The sequence below is a fragment of the Dermacentor silvarum genome, chromosome 1 (genome assembly GCF_013339745.2).
Source record: "Dermacentor silvarum isolate Dsil-2018 chromosome 1, BIME_Dsil_1.4, whole genome shotgun sequence".
NCBI lineage: Eukaryota > Metazoa > Arthropoda > Arachnida > Ixodida > Ixodidae > Dermacentor > Dermacentor silvarum.
This window is the reverse complement of record NC_051154.1, coordinates 270,066,322-270,087,364: the sequence shown is the minus strand read 5'-3', so window position 1 is coordinate 270,087,364 and position 21,043 is coordinate 270,066,322. Positions and strand designations below refer to the sequence as shown.

At 47.8% G+C, this 21,043-nt stretch overlaps 1 protein-coding gene across 1 annotated transcript in view; it reads left to right on the top strand.

The window, feature by feature from the left end:
• LOC119440366 (sodium-coupled monocarboxylate transporter 1-like) overlaps window positions 1–21,043 on the top strand; it is a 54,167-nt gene that overhangs the window by 16,837 nt on the left and 16,287 nt on the right. Inside the window, exons 9-12 of the mRNA XM_037705282.2 lie at window positions 6,709–6,818; window positions 10,852–10,919; window positions 16,316–16,402; window positions 17,263–17,423. Coding sequence (XP_037561210.2) covers window positions 6,709–6,818; window positions 10,852–10,919; window positions 16,316–16,402; window positions 17,263–17,423 — 426 coding nt within the window. The remainder of the gene's footprint in view (window positions 1–6,708; window positions 6,819–10,851; window positions 10,920–16,315; window positions 16,403–17,262; window positions 17,424–21,043) is intronic.

The window sequence follows — 21,043 nt, the reverse complement described above, 5'->3', positions numbered from 1 at the left end:
TGAGCGACTATGACGCATCTTTCAATCACCAGCGTGCTTTGTTCAGCCTTAATCGCGTAAAAGGCAATAAAACTACTCTTCTCGTCACAATCGGCAATTCTACGCTAACTCGTAGACGGCAAGAAAGCGCCTTCGATATCCTTCAAAGTGAGAACACCGCTATTCAAAGTCAAGTAAAAATTTCCTGCCGAATCTTGAGGTTCACAGCTTGACTGATTCGAAGATCTCTCTATGACAAGCGTGTCCCGATCTGGCGTCTTCCTTTTTTTTTTCGTTTGCGCTTTTGAAAGATGCGATGGCAGGTTGGGGAAAACTTTGGGCTCACTCCCTTCCACAAGACTCCATTTACCCCTATCGATTTCGACTTTTTGCCCGTTAACAACGTGAAGGTACGTCTTCAAGATGTCCTGGCAGTGGAAATGCACATCGCACGCTCGCGATTTGTCTGACAGCCTTTTGTCCAGACGAGGAATGGCCCGATCCCAGGCAGCGCGGAGAGCCGGATCACGCGGGGCCCAGAAGATGGGCCTCGATTTTTGTTGGTCTTATAGCTGCTTGTGCAGCCGGGCACGCAACACGTCGGCATTGCGGTCTGCCTGTGTACTGCAAAAATCCACACGACACGACCAGACACGACCAGACACGACGCACGCCTCCACTTGTTTGCCCACGCCTGATGAAACTTGCTAGAGCCTGGCGCGACTACAGCGCCACTCGCAGCCGCTGCTTGCGGCGGCGCCGCGCAACAGCGACGAGTTTGAAAACTGAGAGAAGTTCTATAAACGTTGCTATATAGGGGGTATGCACTGAACCTTGATCCGCGAGGCGGCGACAGCATCGCCGGGCAGCAGCGCCATGTTCACGGTCGTCAGTTAGTCCGTGCGTCGCGGAAGTATTGGAGATAGCTATCGTCCGAGCCATCGTGGGGAGTTCGCACACAGCAGTGTTTTGTGCGCGGAGTCGTGAGTGCGTGTTATTACGTAGAAAGTACTTGAATCTGCGTGCACGGAGAAACTATACGTGCTGCCATTGTACGCCAATGCAGCAGCGGCCTAATGGTGAATTGCGCGGGGTCGCCGTCTTCTTTTTGAGAAGCCACGGTGCGAGCAGCTTTTGATTGAATGACTGTGAATGACGAAGCTGCGAGTACAAACACACAGCTTAAGCGTAGAGATCTAAAAATTTGAATTCAATTTGAAAATTGCGGTGGCTGCAGATCGAGTTGGAGCACTTACTTCTTTTCAAAATAAACGAATGTTAACGCTAATTTGTGTGATGTCGATGAATGGCATTTACGGGACTACGTAAATGCTGACGGTCATTACTTGTTTCTTACTATATACTTGTTTCTTTCGAAAGTTGGGCGTCGCTAACCAGCACTAAAACACCTGCACGGCACCCTGCGGTTGTGGAGGTCTAAAAAATCATTTGAACACAACCGCTGGCAACTGCTGCATCTAATTCCTCAGCGACCGCGATATCCCATTACCGTGGTTATGGAATTCACACACAATTCACAAGGCTATTTCACCAAAAAAAAAGAAAAAAAAAGCGCGAAGAATAATAAATGACGCACGCTTGCTCACCTTTCCGACAACAACAACGACGACAACAACAATTTGACGAACGGCTGCTGCACGCAGCCGCTCGTCAAATAAGTATGACCTTCCATGAATCTGTATGATTTTAGTTGCTCGCGCGACACAAAACGTGTTCCGTGCACAAGATAGTCCTTGATGTCGGTGAAATCCACGCGAGGCAGCAGCCCGACAACGCGCTGAAGTTCAGCGTCTTTCGGGTCAAGTGGGTCGACGCCGCTGCACAGGCGCACTTCGTAGCGCAATCGCTCAGGTCTATCTAAACCGCGTGCGTATGCACTTAAGTGCATTATATTCACCGAACACACAAATTGACTATAAATACTGAAGTGCAACCTTCCGCTGAATCATCCGTTGCGCTACTGCCAGCACCTAGCTAGGCCTAGGCCGCCTAAGGAAGACGACCGACAACATGGTGGCAATCGCGGACGACGGTAGCGCTTCCCGCGGATGACGTCAAGTGCATACACCCTATAGGAAGACTCAGAATAGACGCCGGGCTGCCTGCCTTCTGGTGCAACAGGTGCCGAAAGCAGTTTTCGCAGTTACACGGTACCGCTGCACTGCACGGGCAGCGAGGCGAAGAAAGTTACTTCGCCAACACGGACCGCCTCGGCCGTTCGAACAACTACCTCTCCAGGCGGCAAATGATTTGACTTATGTACTGCGTGGGCAAAAGCGTAGACATATTGCTGTTGAGAGTCCCATACACTAGAGCACTGCACGGGCCGATTTTTGCGGCCTGGGCCCGGCCCGGGCCCGGCCCCGTTTTTACATTGGGCGGCCCGCCCGAGCCCGATCAAAACTTTTATGGCGAGACCCGGGCCCGGCCCGGGCTCGGAAATAATCTACGTTACCCGCCCGGCCCGGCCCGCCACCCCTTTACCTTAAGCCCGAGCCCGGCATGGTGTGCGCGACCAGAGGGGTGCTGCGACTTTTCAAGTTCGACCGACGAAAGGCGGCGATGCTAGGCGCCATTATTGCAGCCAATGTTCATACAGGGACCATTATTCATTGTGACGAATTGGCCGCGCACAACTGTATCCCAAATTTAGTGGATGTTAACGGGGCTATGCAGAAATCTGCATTAGGAGATAGTCAACCACAGCATGAACTTTTTGAACCCCATCACGGGCGTTCACACGCAAAATATAGAAAGTTATTGTCAAAAAGTGAAGCGCCATCTCGTCAGCGGTGGGTACAGCGTAACTGCACCTATGCTGGAGTCCCACATGGGATGGATGTGGTGGCAGGCAACGGCCACGTGCGCTACAAAGACCCTTTCTTGCGTTTGTTAGAAGCCATCCGGTAGTTTTCTGACCCTTGTATGAGTGCTTTCCCGCATTCCTGTGTGCTTACACGGTAAGCGCGCGGCAAACCACTTCTGCGCTAGCCGACGTTCACTTCGTCTCGCAGCCTTACTTTAGCGCGAGCAATGAGCGATCTGTTGAAAGCCCAGTGGGAAAACCAGGCGCACACCAATCTGTACTCGGAAATGGGAGCGCAAGCACGTAGCGAGCCGCACCAATCCAATCCATAGGAAAGAGAAGGAGCAACGCGTGCGACTGTTTTCACAACAAATCCGTGCAAGGGCGGGGGCTCGGCTCGATGACGTATGACCAGGGGGGTGAATCTTCCTATACCTCCCATTGGCTCTCCTGTAGCAGACGCTCAGTCGACGCTAGCGCCAATGCGCACTTGAGTTAGGCCCTAGCGGATGGATGACGGTACCATGGTGGCAAAATAAAGAAAAAAGAAAGAAAAGCGGAGCGATTTTTTTACCCTCCCCCTTTCGCTATAGTACTTTTTTTCTTTCTTTTTTACAACGTTGTTCCGCTCTTTTCTCCTTTCCCCTCTTGACTTTCCTATTCCTACTCGCATGCATCGCCTCACCCTCCCCTCATGCTACGCGCAATGCTCTTTTTTTATTTCATTTGCTGTCCGCGGCGCGCTTTTTTCTTTTTCTTTTTTTTTTGTCGCGGGCGTTATCAGACGCACCGTCGGACCGAAGCCGGCGCTCCGCGCTCCTCTCCTGTCCAGCCGCGCCATTCGTACATTCGTGCTGCGTGCGTGTGCGCAGTGGATTCTTTTTGCGTTTTCATGCACGCACTCCCGTTCATTATTAGTATCAAGCAAGCATGTGCCCAAATTATATTAAAAATAATTACACTTAAACACAACAGTTCTTTGGACTCAGTTTATTGTTTTCGTTTGCGAAAACCAGAATTGGAGTAGACAGTTCAACACACTATAGTATGTAACAAAACGCGGATGGTGTTTCATGTACGCACATGTAAAAAACATTTATTGTAGAGAGAGAGCAAGCGAGAGAGGAAAGGCAGGGAGGTTAACCAGAAGTCCGTTTCCGGTTTGCTACACTACACTGGGGTGGGGGATAAAGGGGTTGGAGAGAGTGCAAAGAGAGAGAGAGAGCGAAAAAAGACGCAAAAAAAGACACAGGCATTTCTTGTAATTGCTCTAATGGCCAATGCGCAGAATAGCTTCTCACGGCCTGCTTCTCGCTCGGTCCATAAAATCCACCTCCGTGAAGTGAGCCGAGCATATTCTCCGGTTGTTGACCTTGTCTCTGGGTAAAACCATGAGGTCCATCCTTCCAGCGTAGGTTAAAAACGCTTCTATCCTGAAGAACAGTGAAGATCATAAATTATATCATCGCAGTTGGAACATTCAAAGCTGAGCTCGTTTCGCGTCGCGGCAGAGTACTAGTTGTGATATGCCAACCTTCATTCTCAGCAACGTTGTTTTTAAACGGTGGCGACCAATTAGCTAGAAATAAGTGCAAAGCGCACACCTACACACGTGTTCCTTGCGATACGCACAGGTGATACTGTATTTATCAGGAGCTTTATGTCGCTGCTTGTTGACATAACGATCTACTGCATCGTTGTGGCGTTTTCAAATAAGCCAACTGTTGCCTCACCACCGGACAGCCATGTATGACTGCGCACAATTACTACCACAAATAAAAACCGGGGAGTAAGCAGCACAGTGCTCATCTGTTGTCTTTAGGGATGCGGTAGAATTTCACGTCGCATGGCTCACTTCGTCTTGATGTGTTCGTGCACCACCTAACCCCACACGAACAGCGACAGCTGCGAGACATGGCGGAAAAAAAGCCGACAAACGTGCAACGGTAGGTTACCAAACGGACCACACTGCTAGCACGGAAGGCGAAAAACTGACCGTATAATGCCAGAAAAAAATTTCTGCCGTTTTGGCCGTTATCAGCACGGCCGACGACGAGCGCGGGCCGCGCCAGCCGCACCGCCGATAGTTGAAGGCGAGAGAGAAACGATAAAGTTGAGGGAGGGCTGACAAGAAAAAAAAGGAAAAGCGATTTTGGTTCCGCATCCATTTCATGGATGGCGCTGCAATTCGCGTGGACAAAAAACCAGCGGAGTTTCCGGGGCCTGGTATGACCTTTTATTTTGTTTTTCCTTTCTCTCTGTTTGGCGGCGTTGGAACGAAGAACACGCTGGGCTGTTGGTGACTAGGCACAATTGTGGCTGCTGTTAAGGGCTCGATGCTATTCCTAAATAAACGCATCACTGTTTTGATGATCCAAATATAATCTCACTATCAGGGAGGGAGCAGTCTACCTGAATGGAGCAGTATTTCTTTATTTGGGGTGTTGCTACGCTGCGCTCCGCAACACCCCAACGACCGCCGCTTGGCGTCGGCGTCCGGCACTGCGGCTTCCGCCGCGGCACCGGGGCACAACCGACCGCGCCGCTAACGGAGAGGGAAAAAAAGAAGAAAATGGTGATACCGAGAAAGAAAATGAACTCCTTGCCGAGGCAGGATTCTAACTCGCGTGCCCCAGGTATTAAAGCGAGCGTCGTAACCACTAGGCCATGCAGCCACGCTTCAGTTGTGTACATTCATGCGAACCACATGATTGCGTTCTAGTGTCGTCGTCTTCATCGAAAAAAAAAACAAAAAATCATGACACGTTATCGAGGCGAGGCCCCGACCATGCACGAATTTTTTGTGAAAATAGTCGCACCCAGGAGCAACAAGCAATCTGTTGAAAGCCCAGTGGCAAAAACCAAGCGCACACCAATCTGTGCTCGGAAATATTAGCGCAAGCACGTAGCTAGCCGCACCAATCCAATCCAGAGCAAAAAAGAGGAGGGCGAGCGTCCCCTCGTGGGATAACGCGAGACATATTAAACTACAAAGTATTCTAATACACATTCACTGTACATCTTAAACTATAAAATGCTTATATCCCTCGTTAATGTGACCAATATTATTGTACTAAATGCATTTATCTTATAACTTGCTTGTGCCTGCAATGCACTCGGTGGAACGACAAACAAGTGATGCACCTACCGTATGATCATGTGAGCCCCAGTTTGTCGACCGCCCATATGGCAATGCCCAAGAGATGATAACCACCCAGAGTGAATCTAGATAAACCAATGATACTGGAGGCATGCCGACTGACAAACGTTGTCTTGTTACCATTAGTTCTTTCACCTTGGAGCGTCGCCAGAGCTCGTGAAGATCCCGAGTTTCGCCAAACTCGGCGCATTCTGCATAGCACCCCAGGCAGCACACCGAGTTAAATGCGCTATTCGTTCATATACGGGGAACGTTTGACAGCACTGCAATTGTTGAAGTCGCGGTGGGCAAGCGGGCGTGTCACGTGCTTTTTTTTTTCAAGTTTTACAAGCTTTCTTTAGGCCGCAAAAAAAAAGTGATTACAGGATATCTAGAAAGGTAGAAGCTACTGCATTAGATGTTTCTTAGAACGCTGTACAACTTTTTCATTGCAAGTCTAGCCTTTAAATTAATATTTTGAAATTAATATTCAGAGTAATTATAAGATTATACAGGATAGAAATATAATGTGACTTGCTCCATACAACAGCGAAGAACATGCATTTATTCATGTCCTCCTAGAGAGCTTTGGCTTATTTTAGAACCTTCTCTAAAGTTAGCGAGGACACACTGTATATGATGTTTCGCTATATAAGCTTTTTTTTAATTTTTCCTGTAAGAATCTGCTAACTTTATATTTAATAACGCCTGTTGATCATTAACCGTCCGACATGCTCTTCATAACATCGTATACGTTTCACAGCACGATTTCGTCTCTGATCAACTCTCAATCGGCAATCATTTACGTCGATATCGCAGCACGATACTTTAAAGTGGACGAAAAGCACTCGGCTGCAGTCACAAAAGGAATAGGTAAGCTTATTGTTCATGTCTCCTTGGCGGAAAAAATATATTGCACTGTAAAAAAGGTGACGTACCGTATCTGATGAAATGCGTTGGCGTTTCACAGATTGGAGAAAGCACTCGTACATCACAGATTTTCGGCAGCGCAAGTGAAGCGTGCGCCAACTTTCGTATCTGTAAGAACATGTGTCTCGGACTTAACCACCCAAAGACCAAACTTTCATTCCACATGCAGCAAAAGTACAACAACTTCTTCATCTTTAGCTCTTGCCATGGGGAATGCATTCGTACAACAAAACAATAATATGTTAATTTAGTAAAACTTGTTTCGTGTAGTAAACTAGTAATTGGGTTTGTGAACTATCTCGAACTGAAAACTCCCTCCAGCGTATCAAAAACACAACTATGGGCTTTCCGTCGTGTTTCCCGCGCTCAAATAAAACGTTTCAGGTTTCAAGTAGGGTTTTCACTTGGGCTTGTTGGTTTTCCATTAAGACCGTGTATCATTGCGCGCAAAACGACATGGACACAAGAGGGAACACGTATAACACACACGAAGCGCAAACTATCAACAGATTTATTGCGAGAAGACGTGATCTTTTTATACCTTGCCACAGGCAGCACAGCGCATGACACCAAGGGCGGAACCACACCGACACAAAAAATCAACACGCGCGTGACGTGCTATTCAAATACGCTCTTTCCTTAGCTGATAGGGTGATAGATGCCATGCTAATACATTTATCTTTTAAAGTTGTGATGCAGTGGGCCTCAATAATGAGTCGTGTCATCTCATTGTTCGACTTTTCAATGATCATGCACTCTTTGAAGATTGGTCTACAGCCGCATTCATCACAATGAAGTGCCAGCCACCCTCCCGTCTTGTTATTTACGTTGTTAGCATGCTCGCGGAGCCGGTCGTTGATGCAACGACCCGTTTGTCCGACATAAAAACGCTTACATGATAAAGGTATCTTATATACTACGCCGACACTGCATTTCACCCATTCGTTTTGGTGATTCTTGCCACATGCTTTCTTTTCTTTCTTGTTCGGGTTAGTAATTTTGCAAATTTTTCCAAGCTTATTCGGCGCGGAAAACACGACTCGAACGTTAGCTTTTTGGCCGATCTTCTTGATGTTGTGTGACACTTTATGGATGTATGGGATTACAGTGAACTTTCTTTTTTCTTTCTCCATCTCTTGAGAGGTGGGGACCACGGTGGAGCCAGATGCTCTGATATTCTTAAGTTGCTTCTCCGCTACGGACAAGAAAAAAGAAAGTTCACTGTAATCCCATACATCCATAAAGTGTCACACAACATCAAGAAGATCGGCCAAAAAGCTAACGTTCGAGTCGTGTTTTCCGTGCCGAATAAGCTTGGATAAATTTGCAAAATTACTAACCCGAACAAGAAAGAAAAGAAAGCATGTGGCAAGAATCACCAAAACAAATGGGTGAAATGCAGTGTCGGCGTAGTATATAAGATACCTTTATCATGTAAGCGTTTTTATGTCGGACAAACGGGTCGTTGCATCAACGACCGGCTCCGCGAGCATGCTAACAACGTAAATAACAAGACGGGAGTGTGGCTGGCACTTCATTGTGATGAATGCGGCTGTAGACCAATCTTCAAAGAGTGCATGATCATTGAAAAGTCGAACAATGAGATGACACGACTCATTATTGAGGCCCACTGCATCACAACTTTAAAAGATAAATGTATTAGCATGGCATCTATCACCCTATCAGCTAAGGAAATAGCGTATTTGAATAGCACGTCACGCGCGTGTTGATTTTTTGTGTCGGTGTGGTTCCGCCCTTGGTGTCATGCGCTGTGCTGCCTGTGGCAAGGTATAAAAAGGTCACATCTTCTCGCAATAAATCTGTTGATAGTTTGCGCTTCGTGTGTGTTATACGTGTTCCCTCTTGTGTCCATGTCGTTTTGCGCGCAATGATACACGGTCTTAACAGGTTTCAAGCTCAGCCTATAGCGAAAATGACACGTTGGGCATTGTAGGGTTAAAATGCGTCTTGGATCATCTTATGCTGTATACAAAGTCTGACAACACCGTAATATTTGTTTTGGATGCAGCAGCTCGAACAGCATTGCCTCAAGTGCATTAAATTTTTTTTTTGCTCGCTGTACAAATATATCACGCAAGCTGTAGAAGGAGTTCCATCTCTCCACGCGCTATGGCGCCACAACAAATATCAAGCCACCATCCTTGACTTATTTGCGAATTATTTAACTAATTGCTGACATACGAGCGTGCGTTTAGAGGCAGTCCATGAATAACAAGCACAAAAACACCTAACTTAGAAGAAACTATGTGTATAAAGTAGGAGCGTTCAGTAGATGTGGATGCTTGTAAACTGTGTTTGCAGTTACAAGAAGCAGGACGACAATAGCTTCGTGTGGGCAAACTAAAACCCGTTCCGAAACATTCCTTTCGACTTGCCCTTCGTAAGTCGTTGGTTTCATTATTAAACAATAAAGCTAGCTACACGAAGGAACTCGGTATATCTGCGTTAACTTTCATGCTCCAAGTTCTGCGAAAACGAAAAGTTATTCATGATGACGCAAAAAGGGACGTTTTTTAACGTGATGAGAAATCTGTTAATGCATCATAAGCAGCAAAACAGTATTACACGCCACGCGGTGGAAGCGAGCCAGTCAAGCCACATTCACCCAATCTTTGCGTGCTCTCTCAGGTTGTCCACACTGCTTACGGATGTAAGTTGTTTAGCCTGACGATGAAGTTTATACATTTGCGCTACAGATTCTAAGAGCGCGTTATCGGGATGCGCAGTTCTTCGCACTGTTGGAGCGAATTAAGAAGGCTGCCGTCACATATGCTGACAACGTAAGAACATTTGACAGGTATCTGAAAATTATTTGACAACACACAAGCGTTCTCGCACATCACACGCGTACTTCCAATGTGGTTAGTCACAAAACGTCGTTCAAATTGCGAATGTGTTGTTATCAATACTTGTGCACGGTGTGTAACGTTTTCTGCCACTCACGTCTCACCCACCACGCCATTAAGGTGACAAAAGCAGCATCTTTGAAACAATTTCTTGGATTTCCCGAGACGATTTTCCATGCTCAGGTATGTTGCAGCAAGCTGAAAGCTGCTCCTTAAATCTCGTAGAAAAGCTACAAAAAAGTTTCAATTTCGGTTTTCGACAGTAATGTAGTTTGCAAAGTAGTTAAATCGCAAACGTTGTTTTTTTGTTTATTTGTTTGTTTTGCTAAAAATGGCTACAATGTTTGATAATTTTAGACTCCTATAGTTCAAGCTTGCCATGCAATTTGAAACAGGTTTCCGTCCATAGGACCCAGTACCGCTCATGCCTGATGTACCGGCTAGAACCTCGTAGAGTGTATTTCTTTTGAATATTTATGGTTAGTTACCTCTGTGACTACTCATTAGCAAAAAAAAAAAAAAAACATCCATTCACCTATAAAAACTGAGCTTGTTTTCCGATCACAGCCGCTATAAGAAGCGTCTTTAATGGTGAATTTGGGCACTACTGATCTACATTCACAATCAGACTTAAACCGAACAACCAAGACAAATAAATCTCTAGGTGCCCAAGTTTAGCAAACACAGGCTGGGAAGAGCGAACGTCGAATGCTTTGAAAGGAAGACGCATGAGGCTAGCTCTTTCAGGGCATATATGTCAAGCAGAAATCTCTAGCGCAAGTCACAGGAGAAGTGAAAAGGCGCCTAAGGCGTGTTCGTGTTAAGTATGACGGAGGCCCCTTTGCAATCCTCGTCAACGTAGTGTGGGCTAACTCGCCGTATGGTGAAAGCTGACGAAGAGAACTCTGGTGGATCTCCTGTCAAACATTCAGCATCCTGAATCGCCATATAGAGGAAAGACAATGCACATCCTTCGTTGTCCATAGTTTTGTAATGCTGGAGATGCAACAGGAGTTCCGGTAAAACGCCTCCAAGTCTGTTTTTGCTGCACGCCATGAGTTTTCTACCCTTTTGACAATGCCATGCGTGCCCATTGCGTCATTTTTCAGCTCTCGTCATCGGTGCAATCATGACAGCGTACGCTATGGCAGCCCCTCACTTGGGATCAGCTGCAAAGGTGAGCGCCTCACAGTATTCAGTACGCGCTTCCACTGTTAGCATGTTTTACACACGCATGGTCTTATTCACTGGCCTGCTTGGACGTGAGCTCACTTCCTGCTATGCTGGGTACGTTTATTGTGACCTGGTATTTCATGAACTGCAGCAATTACCCACGAGCGCGCGAATAATTGATAATTACATGGATGAAATTTTTGTCAACTTTAGTAATTCACACATTTATGAGGCGGCTACTACCTACGTACGCGATACGCCTGTAACAATTACTGAAACGAACTGAATCTTGCTCTTCTGAGTTTTGTTTTCTGCTCAGTAAACAAAAGGATTCTGTATGCAGAACCGTTGCGTTATTTAAGCGTTGACAACCCCATATTTGTCGGCGTCCTGATAATAGTACATTTACTTTACAACCAGACGAAGTCATAGCATCAGTTTACTGCTTCGTTAGCTAAGTCGTGGCTCGGAGTGCCATTGTTCCATTTTGTTCCGTTCTGTCGTCTCCCCTTCGAGAATGCGCGTATGGCACCGCTTTCAAGAAACGGCCGGTACACTTGCCAGTCCACTTTGTTCCTTTTTTTTTTGCTTTGCGTTTTCCCTCCTTGTGCGAGATATGTTGTTGTACGGTACGATATCACGTGCCTGATTGCGCGAAAGCTTGATGATCAGCGCCAGCAGAAGTATGGGAGTCCGGTGCCTGAGACATTGATTTCAGAACCAGATGAGTAGGAAGGCGACATCGAAAGCCAGTGGCCGAGAGAGAGAACTCGAATTCGAGCACTATATGCGTGGCGGCCAATCAAACACACAAGCTGCCCATTTGGGAATAGTCTAAAAGGCCAATGAGCGAGGGTGAATGGGAAGTAAGAGGTGGCACTGACAAGGCTGACTTCGCCGGTGCAGTTCGCCGTATCTATTGAACCCGCAGAGAATGACGTTCTAAGAATTAGAGCCGTGGCTTATGCAGACTAGCTGTGGATATTTGTGCGATGTGTGTGACCGTTAGCAAGAGGATCGGCCGAAGAAACTTCGAAGCGTAAGCGGTCAATGTCAGTGGTCAGAAAAAAACGACGCCCTTAAAGGGCCGACCAGGTCTGGCCATTTTGAGCGGACAAGCGCTGTGAATACAACACGCGCTTACGATGGTGTCTGCTAAGTATGACATCGCTACGCGCCACGGAAAGACATGAAATTTCAAACGACCGCCGTGTGCCATTCTTCTCGAGGGCCCCGCGCTCCCAGCCGGAGAGTGACGTATATATCGTAAGTGCGCTACGTACATCGCCGTGCTGTGACGTCACTCTCAATGACATGAACTTCGAGAATTATTCAAGGCAACATCAGTTATTGGTTTAATCTATTGCTTCAATAGACGAATTAAAGTTTAGAAAAATAATAAAACATACAAACCGAATGTCTGTGTGTCTTTATTTTTACTTCGTACCGTAGCAAGAGAGATGTACTTCTGTTTAGTCTGCTTGTTCACACGTCGTGCCGTCGCGCGCGCAGACAACGAAACTCTTGTCATTTTCTACCATGTTCCAGCGCGCAATCATGCTCTGTGATCCGCTTGTGTCTGCCTCAGAGTTCGTGTAGTACTGACGTATACCGCTAGTGAAGTGTTCTTTTGCTCAGCGCGCAAGATCTGCGCTGTGCGAAACGAGACAAACGCAACAGCTCGCGCGCGACACCGTCAGCGCAAGTGCGCCGCGCAGCAACAAAGGGAATAAAAAAAAAACGACAAAGGAGGTGGCGCCCGTGACGTATGCGTCACGCGATCCTCCAGCTCCGGTATCTGAGAACGCATAGAAGGAATTTCGCCCGCGGAAGCTAGACGGGGGCAAGGGGAGAGAGTGTCTGTGTTGGCGGTGACGCTCGCCTCCTGCAATCATGGGTTCGTGGCACTGAAATATTTCTATTTCGGTTACCAATCTGAACGACGTAGAAAGCTCCCTAGAGGGCGCGTAACAACTTCCAGCGTATAACCGAAATTTGCTATGCGGCCTGGTGAGCGGCTTTTAGTACTGCTTTCTACTCGGCATCGTACCATTTCATTCGCCAGGCAGTATTTCTAAGTGAAAGGATGGGCAGGGTCGTCCACTCTTATTTTTTTATAGTACGAACGCGGCGCAGCGGGGCCGCGCTCCGCGGAGCGCCAGCGAACACGCCGCGGCCGCGCATCGAAGCTAAGCGGCGCAGGCGCACAGGGGCTTGCAGATGGGGCTTCGTGTCGTGTGTAGAGATGCGAAGTGCGGAAAAAAACGGGAAAATTCCGAAAAAAAACAGTTCTTTTTTTCGTTTTTTTCGGCGCAGTTGGAAAAATTGGCCAAAATTTCCGCGGGGAAAAACGTACAGAAATAAAACTTAGGCAACACCCAGCGTTTAACGTGAAAGCGAAACGCAGAACGCGAAACCGAAACGTCGCACATGATACCGAAATACCAAACGACGGCTGACCACTCGCCATCGATATCACATAATGTCAGCTCCAGCGTCAGCGTGGCTTCGTCATTCGGGTGCAGTGTCTCATGTTTTGGTGCCCGTTATTGTTCAATTTTGACTTTCCCTCGGGAACTTGTGCAACCTGTGGCGGAAGTCCGCATATGATGCCGTGCGGAAGTAGATTCTGCAATGGTACGGCCAATTTCTGACGTGTGCATGCACTTCACGGTCGGGGAGACATCTTGATCCATGTTTCCGTAGTCGAAGCCACGACGAAATATCCACAGAAGAGACATTTCAGTGTTCTTTGTTCTAACTACCGTAACAATTCTAAGAAGCCGCACCCGTCCACAGAGAACTGAACGCGTTCGCGGTGATGCTTCTGGCTTGTCTTCGACTTGTTATACCCTCATTTGTTTGTGAAAAGGCAGAAAGCATTTCACTTCTGTTACTTACATAATGAGAGTTATGGCTTTTGACATTTCGCAATAAACTATTGACCGTACGCTCAAGAAACTTTGTTCTTTTCCATTTTTTTCAAAATTTCGAAAAAAAAAACGTGAAAGAAACAGGTTTTTTTCCGAATGCTCAAAATTTCCGGAAATTTTGCATCTCTAGTGGTGTGTCGTCTGCTAAAGCACGGCGTGCTCCGGCGCTTTAGCAGACGACACGAAGCCCCGCCTTTAATTCCCTATGCGCCTGCGCCGCTTAGCTTCGATGCGCGGCCGCGCCGTGTGCGCTAGCGCTCCGCGGAGCGCGGCCACGCTGCGCCGTGTTCGTACTAAGAGTGGACGACCCTGTACTTCCCCATGAACAGTGACCGCGTGCGAACCGTTGTTCGACCTCCATGGCAATGATGGTTTATGATTCGAATTAAGCGTGCACCAAGAATCCACATTGTGGGGTACACATGTGCATGTTAGTGCAACGGTTACGTAAAGAAGTCGTTCCTTATAGACGGTTTCATCTAGCGCCACCGCGCTCTGGCAACGCTGTGCGCCGGCATCCGGCGCCCCTAGGAAACTTCCGGTAGCCGTTCCTTTTGCTCGTTTTTGCTGGTATTTGTTCGCTCGCGCGCTCGTCCTGCGCATATTCTGTGTTATTTTACGGGTATATCGATATAAGTGCGACTTGTGGCATTCAGTGTGTTGCGTGACGGTGAGTAGCTCTTGGAGCATAGCCTGTTTGCACTACGTTTACTCGTCAACGGTGTTTCTCAAATCTGGGAGCCTACCAAGAGCTCCCAGATTTGCTCTGCTCACTTCATCCAAGGTACCTTACTACGTGGAGTAGCCGGACTGCTGTGATGCTGAAGAATAAAAGTGCTACTGCACGATTGTTCTGGCCGTATGTCGTGTAACTCACGCGAGAGCAGCTCGACTCTCGCCCCGAGTTTGCCCGCTCGTCCAGTTTCTTGCCTCAGCGTGGATCGCCATGCTACGAACATGAATTACAATTATTGTTTAGCGGGTGCCATGTTGCCGCTGTTTTATTTTAATGTTTTTCGTATCTAGCGCACAAGTGCACTTCTGCATCTTTACTACCTAGGTACATGTGCGCATTGGTTTATCATGTTTAACGTCCCAAAGCGACTCAGGCTATGACGGACGCCGCAGTGGAGGGCTCCGGATAATTTCGACCACCTGTGGTTCTTTAACGTGCACTGACATCGCACAGTACGTGGACCTCTAGCATTTCGCCTCGATCGAAATGCGACAGCCAGGGCCCAAACGGCGTCTTTCGTGTCAGCAACCGGGCACCGTAACCGCTGAGTCACCGCGACGGCATGTGAGCATTCGTATCGGTATCGCAGAGCAGAATCGCAGAAAAGTTAGCAATTTCCGTGCATGCATGTAGGAAGTTTCCGCCACATTCTAAAAGCATTCACAAATTAACGGAGGCCAATTATGGATTGCAATCTCGTGCCCAACACTACAGGTTTCATTTTGTTAGAAGTGTGGTAAATTGGTGAGCATTTAAGTAAGTCCCATTTCAGTCGACCTAGGCTTCTTGCACTAAATGACTTTTGAGAATGTACAGTTATAGTTGTGAATGCATATTGAAAAGCAGAAACAAGGCATATGACTCAGAAAACATGTGCATGTACACATGCACAGCTTACCACGTCATCCTCCATCGTTCAGCAATAAAAGTGCCATTGCGAATTGCAAAAACGCCCATGTGCTTGTGTTGTAGGGCACGTTAATGAACCCCAGGTGGTCAAAATTAATCCGGAAACCTGCACTACGGCGAGCCTCATAATCGGAACTGGTTTTGGCACGTAAAACCCCAGAAAGAAGAAAAGTGCCATTAAAGTTTTTCTCGTTTTCGGCAGTCCCATTACCTGCCTTGAACACAACAGTCTGCGTTCATAGCATGTCCTCACTAAGATGCTCCGCTTGTTGCTCCGGGGTTTTAACTGAGGGAATGCGTTCGAAGCCCAGCGAAAACGAAAATCGCACGACATCATCGTGCAGCGGATCGGGCAGCTCTCTGCCTCTAAACATCAGCTTTTGGCGATACCGATCTATTGTTTCGGTGCTAAGCGCCTTAAAGTAGTCGCTCGTCATCTTGACAATATTCACGATGTATAATCAGCTCATCACAGATTCCACCAAGCAGTGCAAACATCGACACGCCAGCCTCACGTCGCGCATGCCTTCAAACAACACAGCCGGAAGTGATTCTAGCTCTCCTTCCGGAAGTTCCGATGGGGCAACCAATCAGCGGCAAGCGAGGTTTGTTTGTAAACACTGAAACCGTCTATAGTTAAAACAAGTTCATGTGTGAAGATTATTGCAGTAGAAGTGCCCCCACCCGTATTCCGTAGCAACTTTTTTTTAGCGAAAAAAAGAAAGAAAGCTGTTCGCTCTCGCTTTTAGTTTATGACCACATTACAACCCGCCATGTCACACCACAGCATATCTTTAATAATTTTATTCTCATCTCTTGCAGATAATCATGGTGTTCTATAACAGTGCAACAGGACCTTTTGTCGGCCTCTTTTTTCTGGCGGTTGTCTTTCCCTGGGCGAATGGCATTGTAAGTACTGATAATTTATAATGCGACACAAAATATGCAACAAAAAGTTGGCTTTCTAAGCATCTGGAATATTAGTTGCTGGGTATTTATGGAAGTGGACTTAGTTGACTTTTGAGTAGAAAAAGCGAACTCCCGGTACAATTTCTAACAAAACCATTAGTACTGAACTTCAGTGGTGACATCATGAAACGGGCCGACCCGCAATTAAAGCACCACATATTCCTTCGGTATACTTACAGTGCCATCATGTAACTAACGTGCACTGCAAGCGGGATGCAGGTAGAATGTCTTGCTAGTTAGCTATAACTATCGTCATAGCATCCCTGTTACGCATGCCACATTTCTGTGCTATAAGCGACAAATTCTATCAAGCAACGGCCTCCCAGAAAATTGGAAAGTATGGCACATATTTGGATGAATGAGTGTGCATGTATTCGGCATTCTCAAGGAAGCGCTACGAAATACAAGTTCATAAAATAAAATGGAAAAATCATGAAACGTCTGAGCGTGCCGCCTGTTTCCTGTTTACGGGAATGTATATCTAGACATGACTCTTGTACTTGACATAGTTATTTTTATTTAAAAACTTGTCTTGCACGCACTGCTGTACCCAGGAGGAAAGATAGGGCCAGCCAAACTGTTTATACCGCTTTTTTTTTCTCTCCTCTTTCATCGATAATGTGAATAAAGATATGTATCTGTATGTTCTCCTACCCTCACATTGACACTGTCATTTTAAAGAACGCATGGTTCTTCTCCATGCGTCAACGCATGTCACGAGGACAGGGCCCGGGTCTATGGTGACTTACGTTTGTGCACCTAATATGTTCCAATACTGCGCGTAAACTTAACTTTCGCAGGGCGCCGCAGTTGCGACAACTTTGCTGAGCTGCCTGACATTATGGCAAGCAATCGGGAAAACACTGAGCGGTGTGCGGTTTCCTAAGATGCCCGTCACTACCGAAATGTGCCCAGTCAACTTGACCCTGCCTGGTGTTCTCGTCAATGAAGAGAGCAGCGTGTAAGTTCAGCGTCGGCGTCCCTTATAACCAACTCTCTTTGAAGTTTGGGGACGTTAAACCGCCCATATTTTGTTATCTGCACGTGAGCAAATGTAGTGCTTGGTAACCATAGTTAGAGCTGTCTGTTTTTAATTAGACAAACTCTTAGAAAAACTTTAGGTATTATAACGTTTAAGCCTAAGACAATGTTTATCAAATACTATACAAAACAACAGATTATAAACCTAACCATATGCCGTAATGCAACAAAGTGTCTGAGAATCAGCGCAATGAACCCCTAACTGTGAATATCAATAAACAGAAAATGAAAGAGAGAGTGGAAGCTTTCTGTCCTCATCGGCCCTTAAGTGTCCCATTAGAAGTTTTGGATTAATTTTGACCAACTGTGGTTCTTTAACATGCACCCAAAGCCCGCTTGCAAGAGCGTTTTGGCATTCCACCCCCATCGGAATGTGGCTGCCACAACCACGATCGAACCCTCAACGTCGCGCCTAGCAGAGCAACGGAGCTACAGCGGCGGGTGCGCACATTTAACGGTTCAGCCCTTTGAACGGTTCAGCCCCTTGCTCCCTTCTCTTTGTGACTGCTCGTCGTCACGTAAGGAAGAAGGTAAATTGTGGCAGAAGAACCGTCGTAGCTTTCATAGTCAGCGACAGCTTTCTTCTGTGGATCTTGTGGGCGTATTCGCGGACGACGTACTTCGCGTCTCCGGATGAGGGCTCGAATTCACAAAGCCTTCTTACGCTAGAATATTTTGTAAGAAAGTATTTTAGTCAATCGGGATGCCAGACATTTCATTAGCGAAGGCGGCAAGCCAATGGCAAAGCGAACTTACGAAAGAAAAGCTTTGTGAATCTGGCGCCTGTTCTTTGAAAACGACGCTTTCTTAGCGAACCAATCTTCCCGCCAGCAGCGGCGGCTGCTGCTTCTGTTGTCTTGCCGAATAGCTCCCACGCACACTATACAGCACGCATATAACAAATCGGCTTACATAGCCGATTTGCACGACCCTTACAGATGTGCCGGCGACCGGCTCTGTTCTCTGCGGAATCACGCAGTGAAGCAACAAACGCTATATGAATGCCCTCACTGCAACAAACACACGTCTTGCATGGGCATAATTTCTTTATTATAGGGAAATTTTCTATGCCTTCTTTTTCGCCGGGGTTTGGCACGTCTGCTCGGTTGGCTTCTCGCCGTGCCAAGTGCGCCGATATTGAAGACAGTGCATGCGTGCTACTAAAGTGAGCCGATCCCGCAGAGGGTTTTATGAAAACTGGGCCGGTCCCGGATACAGTGTAATCCGGATCACATGGGTTGCGGGGACGAGGTTGCGTCTCCGTCTTGCCCGGCAATCGCGTAATCGCTATGCCGCCAAAAAGCGTTGCAAAAGATAAATATTAATGTGCGCATTACCGTGAAGCCAAATTACACAAACCTTGTGCGATGGGAGGAGAACGTGGACTGTTCCTAATGCGTATCCAATAAGATTGTCCTCATCATGTGTCTCTTTGCAGAGCATTTAGTTGAAACGTTTCACGAAAGCGTCGCTTAACGTTGATTTACTTCGCATTCATATTATAGTCGCAATTTTTCTTGGTTAGTGGTGGCTTTGACAAGTTCGCGACGAGTCTCGCGTCAATGCCGTAGCCTCTCTTAGCCTCCATGTGCATTCCCTTTTCTTTGCATCCTTGGCGATTTCACGTTTATTGCGGCTTCTTTCATCACCCTGTGCATCACCCTTTTTGGTGGCATAGGCGAGACACGCCACTTCAGCACGACGTTGCTTTCTCTCTGCTATCTCATCGGGTGAAAGAATGGGCTGGGGAGGCATTGATATACCGGCGTGTGATGCGCAATGACTGGGGCGTATCTGGCGGTCACCGGTGGCGTTGAGCTTTGGTGGTGATGCAACGCGCACATGGTAGCAAGATATCTGGTTATAACGCAGGCCGCGCACATCGATCCAATGCAAGTGCTGCCTTCTTGTCCGATTTACTCGTGTTGCAAGATATGCCTGCGATAAGACTCGACGGCTCCTGTACTCTCACCCAACTTGTAATATTATAGCGTTGAATGAATTTGCGCGCGTGCATTGAACACAGGCTTTGCGGACATGAAACAGCCAAATCGATAAAACCACTATATTGGGAAATCTATTACACCGACCTGCTCCGACGGGGCTCTGTACCAGCACTCTGATTATAAATATATTGCCACATGCTATATCGTCGCCGCGGGTATGTGCCCGGCCATGGAAACGACGCTGAAGTAGCGCGCGGGTAGAAAAACAGAGACGACAACGACGTTGAGTTTGCTGCTTATATAAAGTGCTTGTATACTTGCTGTACGCCACCTTCCACGTCTCCTGCGAGGTCGTGACACTGGTGGAGGTGCTGGGTAGGATTGCCTCATGCTTAGCACCCCTTCGCGGAGCCATCCATCGAACGCGGAATCGCCTTCGCTCGTCGAAACTCCTGTTCACCGGTACAGCCGCCGCCTGCTAGGCCTGACGCCCGAGTTCAACCCCTTGCAGGATCCTGCCGGACCGCGTCTAAGTACTACCGCCATGGCCACTGCAACTCCATCGCAGGTGCACGACGCTACAGCATCCTATGGTCCCAGAAAGTTTCCATGGTGACGCCATTGAAGATGTCCAAGATTGGCTGGACCAGTTCGAGCGTGTCGCCAGTCATAATGAATGGGGCTCCCGGCAAAAGCTGTCTTATGTCTATTTTGCTCTTCGAGACAGTGCGCGGGCATGGTTTGTGAACCGGGAGAGGAGCCTGACCACATGGGATGCCTTCCGCACCCAGCTGCTAGGCACATTCACTAGCAGCGACAGAAAAGACAATGCGCAGCGCCTTCTCGAATCTCGTGTTCAGAAGCCAAATGAGAGCGTTGCCATGTTTGCAGAAGATATGGCCCGCCTTTTCCACAGAGCAGATCCTGAGATGGCCAAAGAAAAGAAGTTGCACTGTCTCTTGCGGGGAGTGACGGAGCAGCTGTTTGCCGGACTCGTGAGGAATCCACCGACGACAGTGGCCGAATTTACCAAGGAGGCTACCGCTATCGAACGGGCACTACAGCAGCGGTACCGCCAATACGATCGCGCGAACTCGCCAACAAATGCTTCACTGCTACCTGAGGGCGGCGGCACATCTCTGCGTGACGTTATCCGAGAGATTGTGCGAGAGGAGATCCGGCAGCTCGGAATTGCTCCCATGGCACCAGCGGTGGCTTCTGTCGCTGATGTCGTCCGGGAGGAAGTTCGACAGGCCTTTTCTTCGCCCGACTGGCAAGCGGCGCCGCGACGATGCACATACGCGGAAGCTCTTTGTCGTCCACCTCCCGCCACTTCGATGCTGCTGACACCGTCGACCACTCCGACGCAGCCACCGCCGCCGTCCCCGACGCCCTATCTTCGACAGTCACAGCCGCCGCCAGCAATGCCGTATCGCCGACAGCCGATCGCTGTGCCGCGGTCTTACGGAGAATTCCCTGCCGCTACGAAAAACCCTACGAAAACCCTACGAAAAACCCTACGCTACGAAAATCCGCTACGAAAAACCGATTTGTGGCGCACCGCTGACCGCCGGCCGCTATGCTTTCATTGCGG